Here is a 16,278-nt window from a genome sequence, read left to right as displayed (position 1 = left end):
CTATGCCAAAGCTTTTATCTGTGTGGATCACAATAAACTGTGGAAAATTTTGAAACAAATGGGAATACCAGATCACCTTACCTGCTTCCTGAGAAATCTGTATGCAAGTCAAGAAGAAAAAGTTAGGACTTCACATGAAACAACAGACTGGTTCCAAATCGGAAAAGGACTACATCAAGGCTGTGTATTGTCACCCTGCTTATTTAACTTATATGCAGAATACATCATATGAAATGCCGAGCTGGATGAAGCACAAGCTGGAATCAAAGATTGCTCGGAGAAATATCAATAACCTCAGATACACAGATGACACCACCCTTATGGCAGAAAGCGAAGAAGAACTAAAGAGCCTCTTGATGAAAGTGAAAGAAGAAAAGTCAACTTAAAACTCAACATTCGGAAAACTAAGATCATGGCATCTTGTCCCATCACTTCATGGCAAATAGATGGGGAAACAATGGAAACAGTGACAGACTTTATTTTCTTGGGCTCCCAAATCACTGCAAATAGTGACTGCAGCCATGAAATTAAAAGATGCTTGCTCCTTGGAAGAAGAGCTATGACCAACCTAGACAGCATATTAAAAAGCAGAGACATTACTTTGTCCACAAAGGTCTGTCTAGTCAAGGCTGTGGTTTTTCCATTAGTCATGTATGGAAATGTGAGAGTTGGACTATATAGTCATGTGAGAGTTGGACTATAAAGTAAGTTTGAGCCCTGAAGAATTGATGCTTTTGAACTGTGGTGTTGGAGAAGACTCTTGAGAGTCTCTTGGACTGCAGGGAGATCCAGCCAGTCCATCCTAAAGGAAATCAGTCCTAAGTATTCATTGGAAGGATTGATACTGAGGCTGAAACTCCAATACTTTGGCCACCTGATGCGAAGAACTGACTCATTGGAAAAGACCCTGGTGCTGGGAGAGATTGAAGGCAGGAGGAGAAGGAGATGGTTGGATGGCATCACCGACTCGATGGACATGAGTTTGAGCAAGGTCCAAGTGTTGGTTGTGAACAGGGAAGCCTGGCATGCTGCAGTCCATGGGATTACAAAGAGTTGAACACGACTGAGCAACTGAACTGAATATCACTCTCTATTCACTGAATGAATTTGCAGTATTATCAATTTTTTGATCAAGTTGATTTGCTACTATGGGAAGTGAATGAAAGTGTGATGGTAAAATTGATGACATCACCATCAGTTCCTTGAGTAAAGAATAGAAAAATAAATGAGGATCTATTCATTGTTATTCATCAGCTTACATTTCCCATTTAGACTTCAGTTTGATAGTTTGAGTCTGTTAGTATTATCTTGATTACTTAGTTAACTTAATTTTTTGAAATCGCTTATCAATCATGTTTATCTGTTGGGAAGAGATAGGACAAATTTTGAAAGGTTCACTTATACTCAGTATTTTCAGATTCAAAGTGACAGTTGTTATCATTCAAAAACTGATAAGTTCAGTGCTTTATAGTGTTAGATTTTCTGTAAAAAGCAATAGGCAGTTGTGCTAATTCTAGATGCCTAGCACCATCATTCAATCATGTGTTTTGAGCTCTGTTTGTCCTTTACTTCCTGGACATCAGCAAATATGTGTCAATTGGGACCCACAGAATACTTGGCCCCACTCACCTCCATTTCTGAAGGAGAAAGAAAAGTCCAAGATGGGGGTGAATGCCCCAGATAAATCACTGTTGAGAGAGAGAAAATTTTAAAAAGCTTTCTTTTCCTCCAATGTAAATTTTTCCCTTCTTCTTTTCAATTTCATTTTTATTAGTTATAAAATAAAGAATTTGAACTAAATAACTTTATAAGGCCCCTTGTAGTTCAGTTCTCATGTTCCATGTTTGGCTATGCTAAATGTTCCATAAAGTGTTACTAACATGACTTTCTTGGTGCTAAACATCACTAACATATTACAAATAGGCCTCACATTTTTTCCTTTATAACTTGAAGGTTTTTCACATTATGAGTGAAGGCAACATCATCACCCCCAGGGTGCCCCAAAACTTCCTGGCCTGTCGCTGCTGAAGATTAAATAGTTATCATACAGCTGTGACCATTCCTTGTAGACCTGTGTTTATGGCTCAGATTAACATAGAAAATTATTTCTGTCCACTTTATAGGTGACAAGATATCAGATAGGCAACTTATTTAGATATACTTTAGATGTGTAATGCATATAGAATCTGTTAGCCTCTGGATTACAAGTTTACTCTGTTTCCAAATTTCTCATCATTCTGATAAGTTTCTTCAAAGTAATTTCTGTTCTTACATATACTAAAAGTATCTTTTAATAAAACTCTCAAGTATATAAATTGGGTTTTATCAAAATTAAAACACAATGTTCTTCATAAGACACTTCATAAGGAGAAAATGTTTGTGTACAGTATATATAAAGAATCTCAAAACTCAATAATAAAAAAGCAACCCAATTAAATTCAAGGCACTAATATTGAATAGACCAAAAAGACATGTCATGGCAAAAATGCACATGGAGAAGTAACTATTGTCATTTGCCACTGCAGCAGTGTAGATTAAAATTTCAATGTGATAATGATATACACTTATTAGAATATTATCAAATATAAATAAAAATAAAATTAATAGTGTCAGGTGCCATAAAAAATGTGGAGGACCTTTAACTCTCATTTACTGCTGTGATAATACAAAAAGGCATGGTCACTTTGGAAAATGATTTGTTTTTTTGACAACCTAATGTAAACATCCCATACAGTTCAGTAATCTCACTCTTCAGTATGTATCAAAGTAAAATGAAAATATGTCCACCTAAAAAATGTGCTAGAAAATTTATAGATGCTTCATTTGTAATTGCCAAGTACTAGAAACACTTGAAATTTTCAACTACTAAGTGGGTCAAAACAAAACAAAAACTCTGGCATGTCATTCAAATGGAATGCTACTCAGCAAAAAGTGGGAACAAACTACTGAAAAACACAGCAAAATGGAGGAGTCTGTGATACATTATGCTAAGTGCAAGAAACCAAACTCAAAGGCCTAATACACAATAATTCACTTATATGACATCCTTAAAAAAGCAAAACAAGAGAAAAAAAGGGCTTTCCTGGTGACTCAGTGGTAAGGTATCCTCCTGCCAATACAGGTGTCACAGGTTCAATCCCTGTGTTGGAAAGATTCCCTGGAGGAGGAAATGGCAACTCACTCCAGTGTTCTTGCCTGAAGAATCCCATGGACAGAGGAGCCTGGCAGGCTACAGCCAACGGGGTTGCAAAAGAGTTCAACCTGACTTAGCTAAACACCAACAACACGTGTAAGACACCATATCAGTGGATGCTAGAGATAGAGTGTAAGATCAAGGGGAACTGATCACTGTATTAATGGTCCATTGCTTTGTAATATATCCATGGCTTCTCTTGCAACTTCTGTGAGTCAGAAATCAGCAGGCAGCTTAGATGAATACTTCTGGTCCCCAGTCTTTCATGAGGTTGCAATTAAGCAGTAAGCTAGTTCCTGGCTGCAGTGTTATCTGAAGACTCAAATTGGAGAGGATCTGCTTCTAAAGTCACATACATGGTTTTTGGCAAGATTCAATTTCTTGTGGAATTTGGGTTGAGGAGCTTAGTTCCTTGCTAGCTGGTTAACCTGAGGCCTTTCCTAGTTCCCTGTCGTATGTACTTCTCCAAAAGGCAGCTTGCAACATGGCAGCCAACTTTCCTCAGACAGAGCGTGTGAATATGTAAGAGCACCCAAAATGTCAGCCTCAGTCTTTTTATCACCTGATATAAGAAATGACATCCGGTCGCCTTTGCCAAAAGTATATTTAGCAGAAAAGCATTAGTCACTCAGTTGTGTCTGAACTTTTGGACCCCTCAGTTGTGTCAAACTCTCTGAGACCCCGTGAACCCACCAGGGTCCTCTGTCCATGGAATTTGCCAGACAAGAATACTAGAGTGGGTAGCCATTCCATTCTCCAGGGGATCTTCCTGACCTAGGGATCAAATCTGGGTCTTCTGCATTGCAGGCAAATTCTTTACCACTGAGCCACCAGGAAAGCCCTACATTTACTGAAAGGAAGTCAGATCCAACCACCTTCAAGGGAAGAATTTATACAGGGAGTTCAATACCAGTAGACAGGAATCATTGGGGACCGCCTTAGAGACTGCCTCCCATAGGAAGCCCTCTGGATCCCATGGATTCTTATTTCATACCCAAAACACATTAAACTCTCCCAAGTTCCCCGGGAATCTTATCCTCTGAATCTGGGAGCCATGTTATAGTTAGCCTGCCAGACACAAAATAGAAGAGAGAACTTTGGGGTGATCATAACTATTCCATATCTTTCGGGAAAATAAAAACTGTTCCGTATCTTGATATTGACAGTGATTGCACAGTTGTATTTGTTTGGTAAAAATTTATAGAACTCAATATCAAAAAGGATATATTTCATTGTAAGTAAGTTGGACTTTAATAAAAAAGAAACAAGATAGCAAACTCAAGAATATAACATACATACACACATATATTACATTAAATTTGGCCAAATTGAATGAATAGTTAATGTATAAATAAAATATATGTAAAGAAATCTATATTTTGGCAATGGAAAGTATTAATAGCATTATTATTTCTAATATTGAAAAACTATAATAATATACCATGTTTTATCATCAGTAATTTTCTTATAGAAAAATAAAATTATTATTGATGACAACTTATATGAATTTTTACTGAAAATTTATTGTGATCATATCAGTTTTCTCTTTAACATTTGTTTTTCTTCCTTAGAGAAGACAACTCATCAATTCAAATATTAGGGAAGATGAACATATTTGTAAATGTACTGTTAAATGTATCTTATTTACCAAAGTACTATTGGAACAATTTTCTAAAAATGTATTTTTAAAGCCACCTTTGAAAATAATTTACTTCCTGTATTTCTTGTTTTCCCCAATTCTGAAAAGTAACAGAGGTGAGGCAGTGGGATCCAGTTACTGTAACCTGTTTATACAGCTGTACTTCATTGAATGAAGGCTTGTGTTACACACAGTTTTTGATAGGAAGTCAATGCTTTTAAAACAACTATAGAGACAGGTCTTTAACCTCCACCCTGGTGGATTCTTTGTTCCACCATTTAGCTTCTGTGGAGGTTATAAGAAGGTAGTTCCAATATATATTATTGCCATCTAATCACATCATCTACTTAGCTCATCCTCTTATGAACTTGAAGCATGGATATATTATGATGAATTTTTTACACAAATTCTGAAAGGTCCAATGAAATAGTTTTGATTCATAGTGAAGTTTCTTTGTGATACATTCTGAAATGTTCAATAATGAGTATGTTCTAAAGAGAAAATGGTGTTTAGATGACTTCAAATGTTGAATCTGTAAGAAGCTTTAAAAGATTTAGTATGTTCATTAGATTTATTATCTCTTAATAATATTCCATACAACATCTGAAGATTTTGAGTGTCATGGAATTCTTTGTACCTCTCTTATTCATAGTTATGTAGGCTAATCAATAAGCCACAGATTTAGGTTCTAGGTTATTTCAGGGATTATGCCTGGGAAGTTTGAGGTCATTATGGTGAGGTATTTCTTATTTGTGTAAGAACAGTTTCCTTCATTACTTGTGTGTAGAAACACAGGGTCATTATTAGGAATGATTAAAAAAGTATGGACCAATTAGAATCTAAGTTAGATATAAACTGATGTCTTGTGAAAATACTTGCCTCACTTGAAAATATATGACTTGAATAGAAATGACTTCTGATAAGCCTATCTATTCAGAGTCCTGTTCATAATTTCATTCTCACAGAATTAAATCTTTCTTATATTTCATTTGTTTACCAAAACTCTTTTTGCACATTTTGTTTGGTAACCCCCTATATAGATTGTGGTTTCCCTGATAGCTCAGTTGGTAAAGAATCCGCCTGCAATGCAGGAGACCCCAGTTCAATCCCTGGGTTGGGAAGATCCCCTGGAGAAGGGAAAGGGTACCCACTCCAGTATTCTGGCCTGGAGAATTCCATGGACTGTATAGTCTGTGGGGTCTCAAAGAGACAACTGAGCCACTTTCACTTTGTAGAGATTGCTCACAGAGCTTTCATTTCCTAAATGAAAGCTTTTTCTTGGCTAAGAAAAGTCCACCAAGATTGACTCTATTTATGCCTATCTCTCTGTGTATCCATGTGTTTCACTAAAACTCTAACAAATTATTCTGCCATGTGCCATGTATTTTAACGTGTGTGTGTGTCCATGCTAAGTCTTATCCAACTCTTTGTGACCCTGTGGACCATAGCCCACCAGGGTCCTCTGTCCGTGGGATTCTCCAGGCAAGAATACTCGAGTGGGTTCCCATGCCACCCCCCAGGGGATATTCCCAACCTAGGAATCTAACCCTAGGTCTGTAGAGGTTATAAGAAGTTGAAGAGGTTATAAGAAGAAAACATATTATTACGCATCTCTATGTCTCCTGCATTAGCAGATGGGTTCTTTATAACCCTGACTATATGGCAATTGCAAAGACCAATAACTCAGTATTTTCACTGTTAGGTTCACTGTTCAGTTCCCATGTATCCAAACCTTTTTTTTTTTTTTTTTAAATTTTCAATGTATACTGGCAGGGGTGACTGTCATATCATATGGTTAATTCTATCTTCTATATTTGTAGCAAAGGACAAAATTTACTTAGCTAAGAACATACGTTCTTCTAATAATATAGACTATATGGAATTTTGATATGTAATTTTGGTAGAAAATGAAATAATGAGGGCAGAATGAAAAATATGGGCTTGTTTTTTAAATTCCACACAATTAGATGGTCATTAGAGAAGTATATTGCTACAGAAAAGACAAACAACTATCTTTTGGATTTATATAAATTTCAAGACAGTATGAGGCAATTTGAATAATGCTTAATGCATTGGTGAGATATGGGAAGAAATATATGTAACTATTAGTTATTAATATATATACTATAAATAAAACTGAAACATTAAATCTTAGGGCCAAATATTATTTTCCATTGTATCTTATTCCAGTATTTTGAAATTTATTAAAAAGCCATTGGAGAGAATATGGTATAATATTTCATTTGTAAATTTATACACTATTTCTCCCATCAGAGTATTCTTCTTTAATTAGAAATATGTTACCACATGCTGAAAAATCATCACAGTGCAGTGACTGTTTTGTTCAAACATTACAAGTTAGCTTTTATGATCTGTTATATTGTAATATGTTAGCAAAGTGTAAATTTTGGAAGCCATTTCAGTTTGCTGGAGGCATTTAATTATATCGTATACACTATACATATTTATTGTCTATGTTTCAGTTTTATTTATAATTTATTTCCTCTCTGCTTCCAAAAGTGATTCAAGGCAGCTTATTTTAATTATAATTATATTGACCTGCTTTTTCCAGAGATGTTCCAGATTTTTCTTTCTCATTCAGCAGAGCAGCATACACAACTGAAAATGGAAGTTGCCTTGTTCTTATTCTCATGGCTCATTTCAAATTATGTGTTTTGCAGAGGTTAACATTATGTGGGCTGGTCACCAAACGCACCACAGTTCTGAAGGCTATAACTTATCCACAGCACTGAGACAATCCGTCCTCCAAATTTACACTTCCTGGGTAAGTTTACAAAACTGAATTCATGTGATAATATAATTTCATTCAGTCACAGCTGTTCCTATTTCTTCTTCTGAGTAAACGAATGGAAAGTGTTTTGCTAAAATACTTCTTTCTCCTCCATAAGGCCAGAGACTGAAGTGTTTCCTTCTCCTCTGTGAAGCCAGACACATAAGAAACAAGTGGTGTTGTCCAAAGGTACTCTTTTATTTGACAGCCCAAAACTCACTCCGAGGTGTATGGGAAGGTGAGAAAGTGTCTGGCTAATCCTTATTTACTGACAGCTGAAGCTGGAGAAGCTCTATGCAGTCAGCAAAAACAAGACTTGGAGCTGATTATGGCTCAGATTATGGCAAAATTCAGAATTAAATTGAAGAAAGTAGGGAAAACCACTAGGCCATTCAGGTATGACCTAAATCAAATCCCTCTTGATTATACAGTAGAGGTGATGAATAGATTCAAGGGTTTAGATCTGGTAGACAGAATGCCTGAAAAACTATGGAAGAGGTTCATAATGTTGTACATGAGTCAGTGACCAAAACCATTCCATAGAAAAAGAAATGCAAGAAAACAAAATGGTTGTTTGAGGAGGCTTTACATATAGCTGAGGAAAGAAGAGAAGCAAAAGTAAGGGAGAAAAGGAAAGATATACCCAATTGAATGCAGAGTTACAGAGAACAGCAAGGGGAGATAAGAAGGCCTTTTTAACTGAACAATGCAAAGAAATAGAGGAAAACAGTAGAATGGGAAAGACTAGAGATTTCTACAAGAAAAATGGAGATATCAAGGGGACATTTCATGCAAGGATGGGCTCAATAAGGGACAGAAATGGTAAAGAACTAACAGAAGCAGAAGAGATTAAGAATAGGTGGCAAGAATACACAGAAGAAATATACCAAAAAGGTCTTAATGACCAGGATAACTGTGATGGTGTGGTCACTTATCTAGAGCCAGACACCCTGGAGTGTGAAGTCAAGTGGACTTTAGAAAGCATCATTATGAACAAAGTTAGTGGAGGTGATGGAATTCCAGCTGAGCTATTTCAAATCCTCAAGGATGATGCTGTGAGAGTGCTGCCCTCAATATGCCAGCAAATTTGGAAAACTCAGCAGTGGCCACAGGACTGGAATAGGTCAGTTTTCATTCCCATCCCAAAGAAGGGAAATGCCAAAGAATGTTCAAACTATGGTACAATTGTGCTCATTTCACACGCTAGTGAAGTTATGCTCAAATTCCTTCAAGCTAGGCTTTCAGCTGTATGTGAACCAAGAACTTCCAGATGTTCAAGCTCAGTTTAGAAAAGGCAGAGGAGCCAGAGATCAAATTGCCAACATTCACTGAATCATAGAGAAAGCAAGGGAATTCCAGAAAAAACATCTGCTTCTCCTTCACTGATTATGTGAAAGCCTTTGATTGTGTGAATCACAACAATTAGTGGGAACTTCTTAAGGAGATGGGAATACCAGACCACTCTACCTGTCCCCTGAGAAACCTGTATGCAGGTCAAGAAGTAACAGTTAGACTCTTGCATGAAACACCTGACTGGTTTAAAATTTGGAAAGGATTATGACAAGGTTTATATTGTCTTCCTGTTTTTTTAACTTGTATGCAGAGTACATCTGGCAAAATGCTGGGCTGGATGAATTACAAGCTGGAATCAAGATTGCTAGGAGAAATATCAACAACCTCAGATACACAGATGATACCACTCTAATGGCAGAAAATGAAGAGGAACTGAAGAGCCTCTTGATGAGAGTAAAGGACAAGAGTGAAAAGCTGGCTTAAAACTCAACATTCAAAAAACTAAGATCATAGCATCCTGTCCCATCACTTCACGAGAAATAGATGGGGCAAAAGTGGAAGTAATGAGAGATTTTCTTTTCTTGGGCTCCAGAATCACTGTGGACAATGACTGCAGCCATGAAATTAAAAGATGCTTGCTCTTTGTAAGGAAGGCTATGACAAACCTAGCCAGCATATTAAAAAGAAAGACATCACTTTACCAACAAAGTCCATATACTCAAAGCTATGGTTTTTCCAGCATGTATGGATGTGAGAGTTGGATCATAAAGAAGGCTGAGCACCATAGAACTGATTCTTTTGAATTGTGATGCTGGAGAAGACTCTTGAGTGTCCCTTAGACTGCAAGAAGATCAAATCAGTTAATCCTAAAGGAAATCAATATTGGAAGGACTGATGCTGAAGCTGAAACTCCCAATATTTTGGCCACCTGATGTGAATAGCCAGCTCATTGGAAAAGACTCTGATGCTGGGAAAGATTGAGAGCAGGAGAAGAAGGGGGCAACAGAGGATGAGAAGACTGAATGGAATCACCAACTCAATGGACATGAGTTTGAGCAAGCTCCAGGAGTTGGTGATGGATAAGGAAGCTTGGTGTGCTGCAGTCCATGGGGTCACAGGGAGTCTTACGTGATTTAGCAACTGAACAAGAAGAACAAGGAGCATGATATATTGACAGTGTATCTCGATTCAAACATATGCAAAGATTTCATTAGAAACTTTTAAAAACAGTTGTTTAAAAAATCAATTCCTAATTCTGCATGCTGAAGTAAAATCCAACTAAATCTTTTGCTTTTTATTTGCATATTAGAGCAGTTAGTATAATGCTCAACAGAAAGTATGGCTCCAAAATATTTTAAAACAAGGAAATGACAAAACTAATGTATGTCAGAAATTGCTTCTAGTTCTAAGGTTCTTTTGAGTCACTGGACAAACCTGATCTACCTGCTGTCAGACATCATCTGTAATTCTCTCTTTAACTCTTGCGTTAATAGCTGTCTAAAATACTGCTACTAAAATGCACCTTGAGCTAGAATGTCAAAATTATCAGCGTACAAAGATATTCGTCAATAGCTTTTACTAACTATAAATTATAATTATCTAATATTTGAATAGTTCTCAATAGCTTGCATGATAGATACCATTTATTGAATATTTTCTATGTGCCAGGCAATCCTCTAAGACCTCTTTATATATTAATTTGTTTGTTCTTTCTGGCACAGGTGCTATTAAACTCTCATTTCAAAATTATAGCTTACTCCACAGTTCAGTCACAAAACTGGTAAAGAGTGGAGTAGAATTTGGACTCATTCACCCTGGCTGCAACGATCTTAACCTCTACACTGAATCCTCTTCTGTGTGCCTGTGTATTGCCTTTCACTTTTGTCATCTCCTTTGATCCTCGCAAATAAGCCCCATGCTATACTAGATCAAGTATTAACTATTATGAAGACCTTTAGATCAATGAGGTTAATTACACAGCTAGTAGGTGACAAAGCCCCATATTTGTAATCAGATGCCTCACACAGTCCGTAGAAAGATACACTGGCATATGTTCTGACTCAGACAGATGCATAGGCCATACAAATGGATAAGCCAATGATGGCACTAATACGTGTGCTGAAATGGATATTCAAAGAAATCAACCCCCTCCTCCCCACACCAGTGCACCTATGTTATAGCCTATAATTTCTTAAGCCTGTTGTAACCCAGTACCACAAACTGGGTGATTTAGAACAGCAGAATTGTACTGTCCCACCATTCTGGAGGCCAGAAGTTTGAAACCAGTGTTGGCAGGGTCAGCTCCTTAGGGGAGAGGCTGTTCCAGTCCTTTCTCCTAGGTTCCCCAATCTTGGGGAAATCATGGGGGTCCAATTTCACATGGGGGTCTCCCTGCATCTGTGTTCAAATTTCTCATTTTTTAATAAGGATACTAGTCATACTCGATTAGGAGCCCACCCCACTCCATTATGAGGACCTCTTAGCTAATCACATCTGCAATGATCCTATTTCCAAATAAGGTCACATTCTGAGGTATTTAGGGAATAAGATTTCAACACATGGACTTTAGAGAGAAATGATTCCATCTATAACACAGCTCTAAGCAATATAGATGGAAAAGATAGATAGGTAATTCCCCTCTCGTATCTTCTATAGCTTGTCCTGGAACTCTGGATAGTTAAATGTAGAAGAAAATACTCCATCTTACACAGTTCCACATACCTCAAGAGTTGTTCAGGGCTTCAGTGAATGGAGGGAAGGACAGGCCTTTGACTAGGGAGGGAATAGTGTCCACCCTCCCTTCTTAGGGAATAGCTGCATTAATGCAAACTTCTATTAACCTGTACAAAATAGGCTGAATATATGACTGATTAAAATAATAACCTCAAAGATATTTATTCTCTCCCGAGGCATATATTACTATTTACATAATGATAACTCAAACCTCCAGTATTTGCATTTTGGAGGAGAAAGTCTCCAAGAAATGATGTAGCTATGTTGGAAGTTGCTCCAGGGAAACATGTTGTTAGTGAGTTAACTACCAGAGCAATTATCAGAGGAAAAATTTTATCTGAGCATCATAGATTTCAAAAGTAGAAGAAAACTGGGAGATTTATATTTATATCATCTATTTAAATATATTATGTTTAAACATATTACATACATTTAAATAATCTATTTTTTTATAGCCTCAAAATAAATCTCAGGGGAGCCCACTGTATCATACAATATTGAACACTGTCATTTGGAATTTGAGTCCAGGCATCTGACTCCCATCTTTATCCTAGTTAAGCTTGTGCCCTTTCCCCTATTAAGCCAAAACATCCAAAAATACAGATTAGTGGAAATCTAAGTGAAATGTAGTTCAGTTCAGAGGCTCAGTCATGTCCGACTCTTTGTGAACCCATGAACCACAGCATGCCAGGCCTCCCTGTCCATCACCAACTCCTGGAGTCCGCCCAAACCCATGTCCATTGAGTCGGTGATACCATCCAACCGTCTCATCCTCTGGCGTCCCCTTCTCCCTCTGCCCTCAATCTTTTCCAGCATCAGTGTCCTTTCAAATGAGTCAGCTGTTCGCATCAGGTGGCCAAAGTACTGGAGTTTCAGCTTCAAAATCAGGCCTACCAATGAACACCCAGGACTGATCTCCTTTAGGATGGACTGGTTGGATCTCCTTGCAGTCCAAGGGACTCTCAAGAGTCTTCTCTTACACCACAGTTCAAAAGCATCAATTCTTCTGTGCTCAGCTTTCTTTATAGTCCAACTCTCACATCCATACATGACTACAGGAAAAACCAGAGCCTTGACTAGACGGACCTTTGTTGGCGAAGTAATGTCTCTGCTTTTCAATATGCTGTCTAGGTTGGTCATAACTTTCCTTCCAAGGAGTAAGTGTCTTTTAATTTCATGGCTGCAGTCACCATCAGCAGTGATTTTGGAGCCCAGAAAAATAAAGTCAGCCACTGTTTCCACTGTTTCCCCATCTATTTGCCATGAAGTGATGGGACCGGATGCCATGATCTTACTTTTCTGAATATTGAGCTTTAAGCCAACTTTTTCACTCTCCTCTTTCACTTTCATCAAGAGGCTCTTTAGGTCTTCTTCACTTTCTGCCATAAGGATGTCATCTGCTTATCTGAGGTTATTGATCTTTCTCCCAGCAATCTTGATTCCAGCTTGTGCTTCCTCCAGCCCAGCGTTTCTCATGATGTACTCTGTATATAAGTTAAATAAGCAGGGTGACAATATACAGCCTTGATGTACTCTTTTCCCAATTTGGAACCAGTCTGTTGTTCCATGTCCAGTTCTACCTGTTGCTTCCGGACCTGTATACAGGTTTCTCAGGAGGCAGGTCAGGTGGTCTGGTATTCCCATCTCTTTCACAATTTTCAACAGTTTATTGTGATCCACACAGTCAAAGGCTTTGGCATGGTCATTAAAGCAGAGATAGATGTTTTTCTGGAACTCTCTTGCTTTTTCGATGATCCATCGGATGTTGGCAATTTGATGTCTTGTTCCTCTGTCTTTTCTAAAACCAGCTTGAACATCTGGAAGTTCATGGTTCACATATTGCTGAAGCCTGGCTTGGAGAATTTTAAGCATTACTTTATTAGCATGTGAGATGGGTGCAATTGTGTGGTAGTTTCAGCAGTCTTTGGCATTGCCTTTCTTTGGGATTGGAACAAAACTGACCTTTTCCAGTCCTGTGGCCATTGCTGAGTTTTCCAAATTTGCTGGCATATTGAGTGCAGCACTTTCACAGCATCATCTTTCAGATTTTGAAATAGCTCAACTGGAATTCCATCACCTACACTAGCTTTGTTCGTAGTGATGATTCCTAAGGTCCATTTGATTTCACATTCCAGGATGTCTGGCTCTAGGTGTATGATCACACCATCATGATTATCTGGCTCGTGAAGATCTTTTTTGTACAGTGAAATGTAGGTTCACACTTATTTATTGCCCAACTATATTCCATTTAAAACATCATATCACTTTGCCACAGACACAGAAAATATGCTGAATAAATACACTAGCATTGGGAATACACCACAAGCTGGTAATCTGGGGTGGAGATGGGGAGGAAGAAAAGATGTGCAGTATGAGAAATGAAAGGAAGGAATTGTAAATCAGCCTGGATTCTTGTTAATATTTGTAGGTGTATTTGAAGATAACTTATATGGTCTGTGATGGTTGTTACTCTATGATAGGTCTTTCTACACTTTAAAATTAAAAGACTTGTCACTTCTCTTCATTTTCTTTAAGTCTTTTGTGGGATTATCTTCACTGACACAGCTACATAAGGCATATAATTTGGTAGTTACTAAGGTAACAAGGTATTTTAGAGCAAATAATAAACTGATTTGTGGCAAGATGGCGGAGGAGTAGGACCGGGAGACCACTTTCTCTCCTACAAATTCATCAAAAGAATAACCGAATGCAGAGCAAACTTCACAAAACAACTTCTGATCGCTAGCTGAGGTCATCAGGCGCCCAGAAAAGCAGACCATTGTCTTCGAAAGGAGGTAGGACAAAATATAAAAGATAAAAAGTGAGACAAAAGAGCTAAGGACGGAGACCCGTCCCGGGAAGGGAGTCTTAGGCGGCCTTGCTTGGGCTAGGGTCCGGGCCTGAGTGCCCTGAGGACAATCGGGGGGAGCTTCTGTGAGGGGCCAACTTGAACTGTGGGAGACCAAAGGAGAGAGAGAAAATTGACCGGCCGGAACACACTGCCGGCCGTTCGCAGAACAAAGGGACGGGGAAAGTCCCGAGAAGAGCTCGCAGGCTGCGGACCGGCCCAGCCCCGCCGGAGGCAGGAGGCAGGGGGGAGGGGAAGGTCGCGGCGAGACACAGGGCGCAGGTACCCGACCGGCGCGGGGCGGGGACTGGGGCTGGGGACGCGGAGGGCGGAAGGCGCGCGCACCCGCCTGGCGCCAGCGGAAACTGAGACTGGGTCCGCGGAAGGGAGTGGGTGCGCCACACCTGGGGATAGCGCGCCCACCAAGCCCCTGGCTGCCTGGACCGCTCTGACGGGGAAGGCACAGAGAGCAGGCGCAGCTTTTCCTTCCGCGCTTTTGTGTAACACCCGAGGGCTGGAACCTCGCGCAGCGCGGGGCGCGCTCCATATAGAACAGCCGGGAGCCTGAGCAGCGCAGACGGAGAAAGCAGCGTCAGCCCCTTCCGGCAGCGCCAGCCCGCCCCCGCAGGGCCAGCCCCTCCCCGCAGCGTCAGCCCCGCCCCCGCAGGGCCAGCCCCTCCCCGCAGCGTCAGCCCCGCCCCCGCAGGGCCAGCCCCTCCCCGCAGCGTCAGCCCCGCCCCGCAGCGCCAGCCCCGCCCCGCAGCGTCAGCCCCTCCCAGCAGCGCAACGGAACTAGCTACCTGAATAAGAGTCCGCCTCTGGCCGCCTGTGTCAGGGCGGAAATGAGCCTCTGAAGAGACCGGCAAACAGAAGCCAAATAAACAAAGGGAACCGCTTCAGAAGGGACTGGTGCAACAGATTAAAATCCCTGAAGAAAACACCGACTTCACCGGAAGGGCCCTGTAGATATCGAGAAGTGCAAGCTGGAACGAGGAGCTATCTGAAACTGAGCCGAACCCACACTGACCGCAACAGCTCCAGAGAAATTCCTAGACATATTTTTACTTTTTTTTTTTATTTTTCTGTTTTTTCTAAGTAAGGAAAAAAAAAAATTTTTTTTTTCTTTTTATATTTTTCTTTTTTATTTTTTCTCTTTTATTTTCCTTTAAAATTCCCTATTACTCCCCCATTACTCCTTAACTTTCATTTTCATAGATTTTCACGATTTTTTTAATTAGGGGAAAAAAAAAATTTTTTTTTTCTTTCTTTTTTTTTCTTTTTCTTTTTTTTTCTTCTCCTTTTTCTTCTTTTTTTTTCTTTCCTTTTTCTCTTCTATTTTCTATTTTTCTTTTTCTCTTATTTCTTTTAAAGTCCTCTAGTACTCCTCTACTACTCTTCATTTTCATCTTCACTACACTATAACCTTACAAAAAAAAAAAGAGAAGCCCTATCTTAAAACCGAAGATTATTCCCTCCCAATCTTGACTCTCTGTTTTCTACCTCAGAACACCTCTATTTCCTCTTTTCCCCTTCTCTTCCCCATCCAATTCTGTGAATCCTTGTAGGTGTCTGAGATACGAGAACACTCTGGAAACAGACAGCTGCGTAGATCTGTCTCTCTCCTCTTGAGTCCCCCTTTTTCTCCTCCTACTCATCTCTATCTCCCTCCTCCCTTTTCTCCTGTTCATGTAACTCTGTGAACCTCTCTGGGTGTCCCTAACGGGGGAGAATCTTTTCGCCATTAAGCTAGAAGTTTAATTATCAGAGCTGTATAGTTGGAG

The 16,278-nt window shown here is 39.3% G+C and overlaps 1 protein-coding gene across 3 annotated transcripts in view; it reads left to right on the top strand.

Annotated features, from left to right (window-relative positions):
* AGMO (alkylglycerol monooxygenase) overlaps positions 1–16,278 on the top strand; it is a 373,859-nt gene that overhangs the window by 117,279 nt on the left and 240,302 nt on the right. For all 3 annotated transcript variants that reach the window (XM_043462759.1, XM_043462757.1, XM_043462758.1), the window contains exon 4: positions 7,514–7,617. In XM_043462759.1, the coding sequence (XP_043318694.1) occupies positions 7,514–7,617 (104 nt within the window). The remainder of the gene's footprint in view (positions 1–7,513; positions 7,618–16,278) is intronic.

This window comes from Cervus canadensis, chromosome 3, assembly GCF_019320065.1.
Source record: "Cervus canadensis isolate Bull #8, Minnesota chromosome 3, ASM1932006v1, whole genome shotgun sequence".
In the NCBI taxonomy this organism is placed as follows: domain Eukaryota; kingdom Metazoa; phylum Chordata; class Mammalia; order Artiodactyla; family Cervidae; genus Cervus; species Cervus canadensis.
The sequence above is the reverse complement of the archived record's forward strand: the minus strand, read 5'-3'. Positions and strand labels throughout refer to the sequence as shown.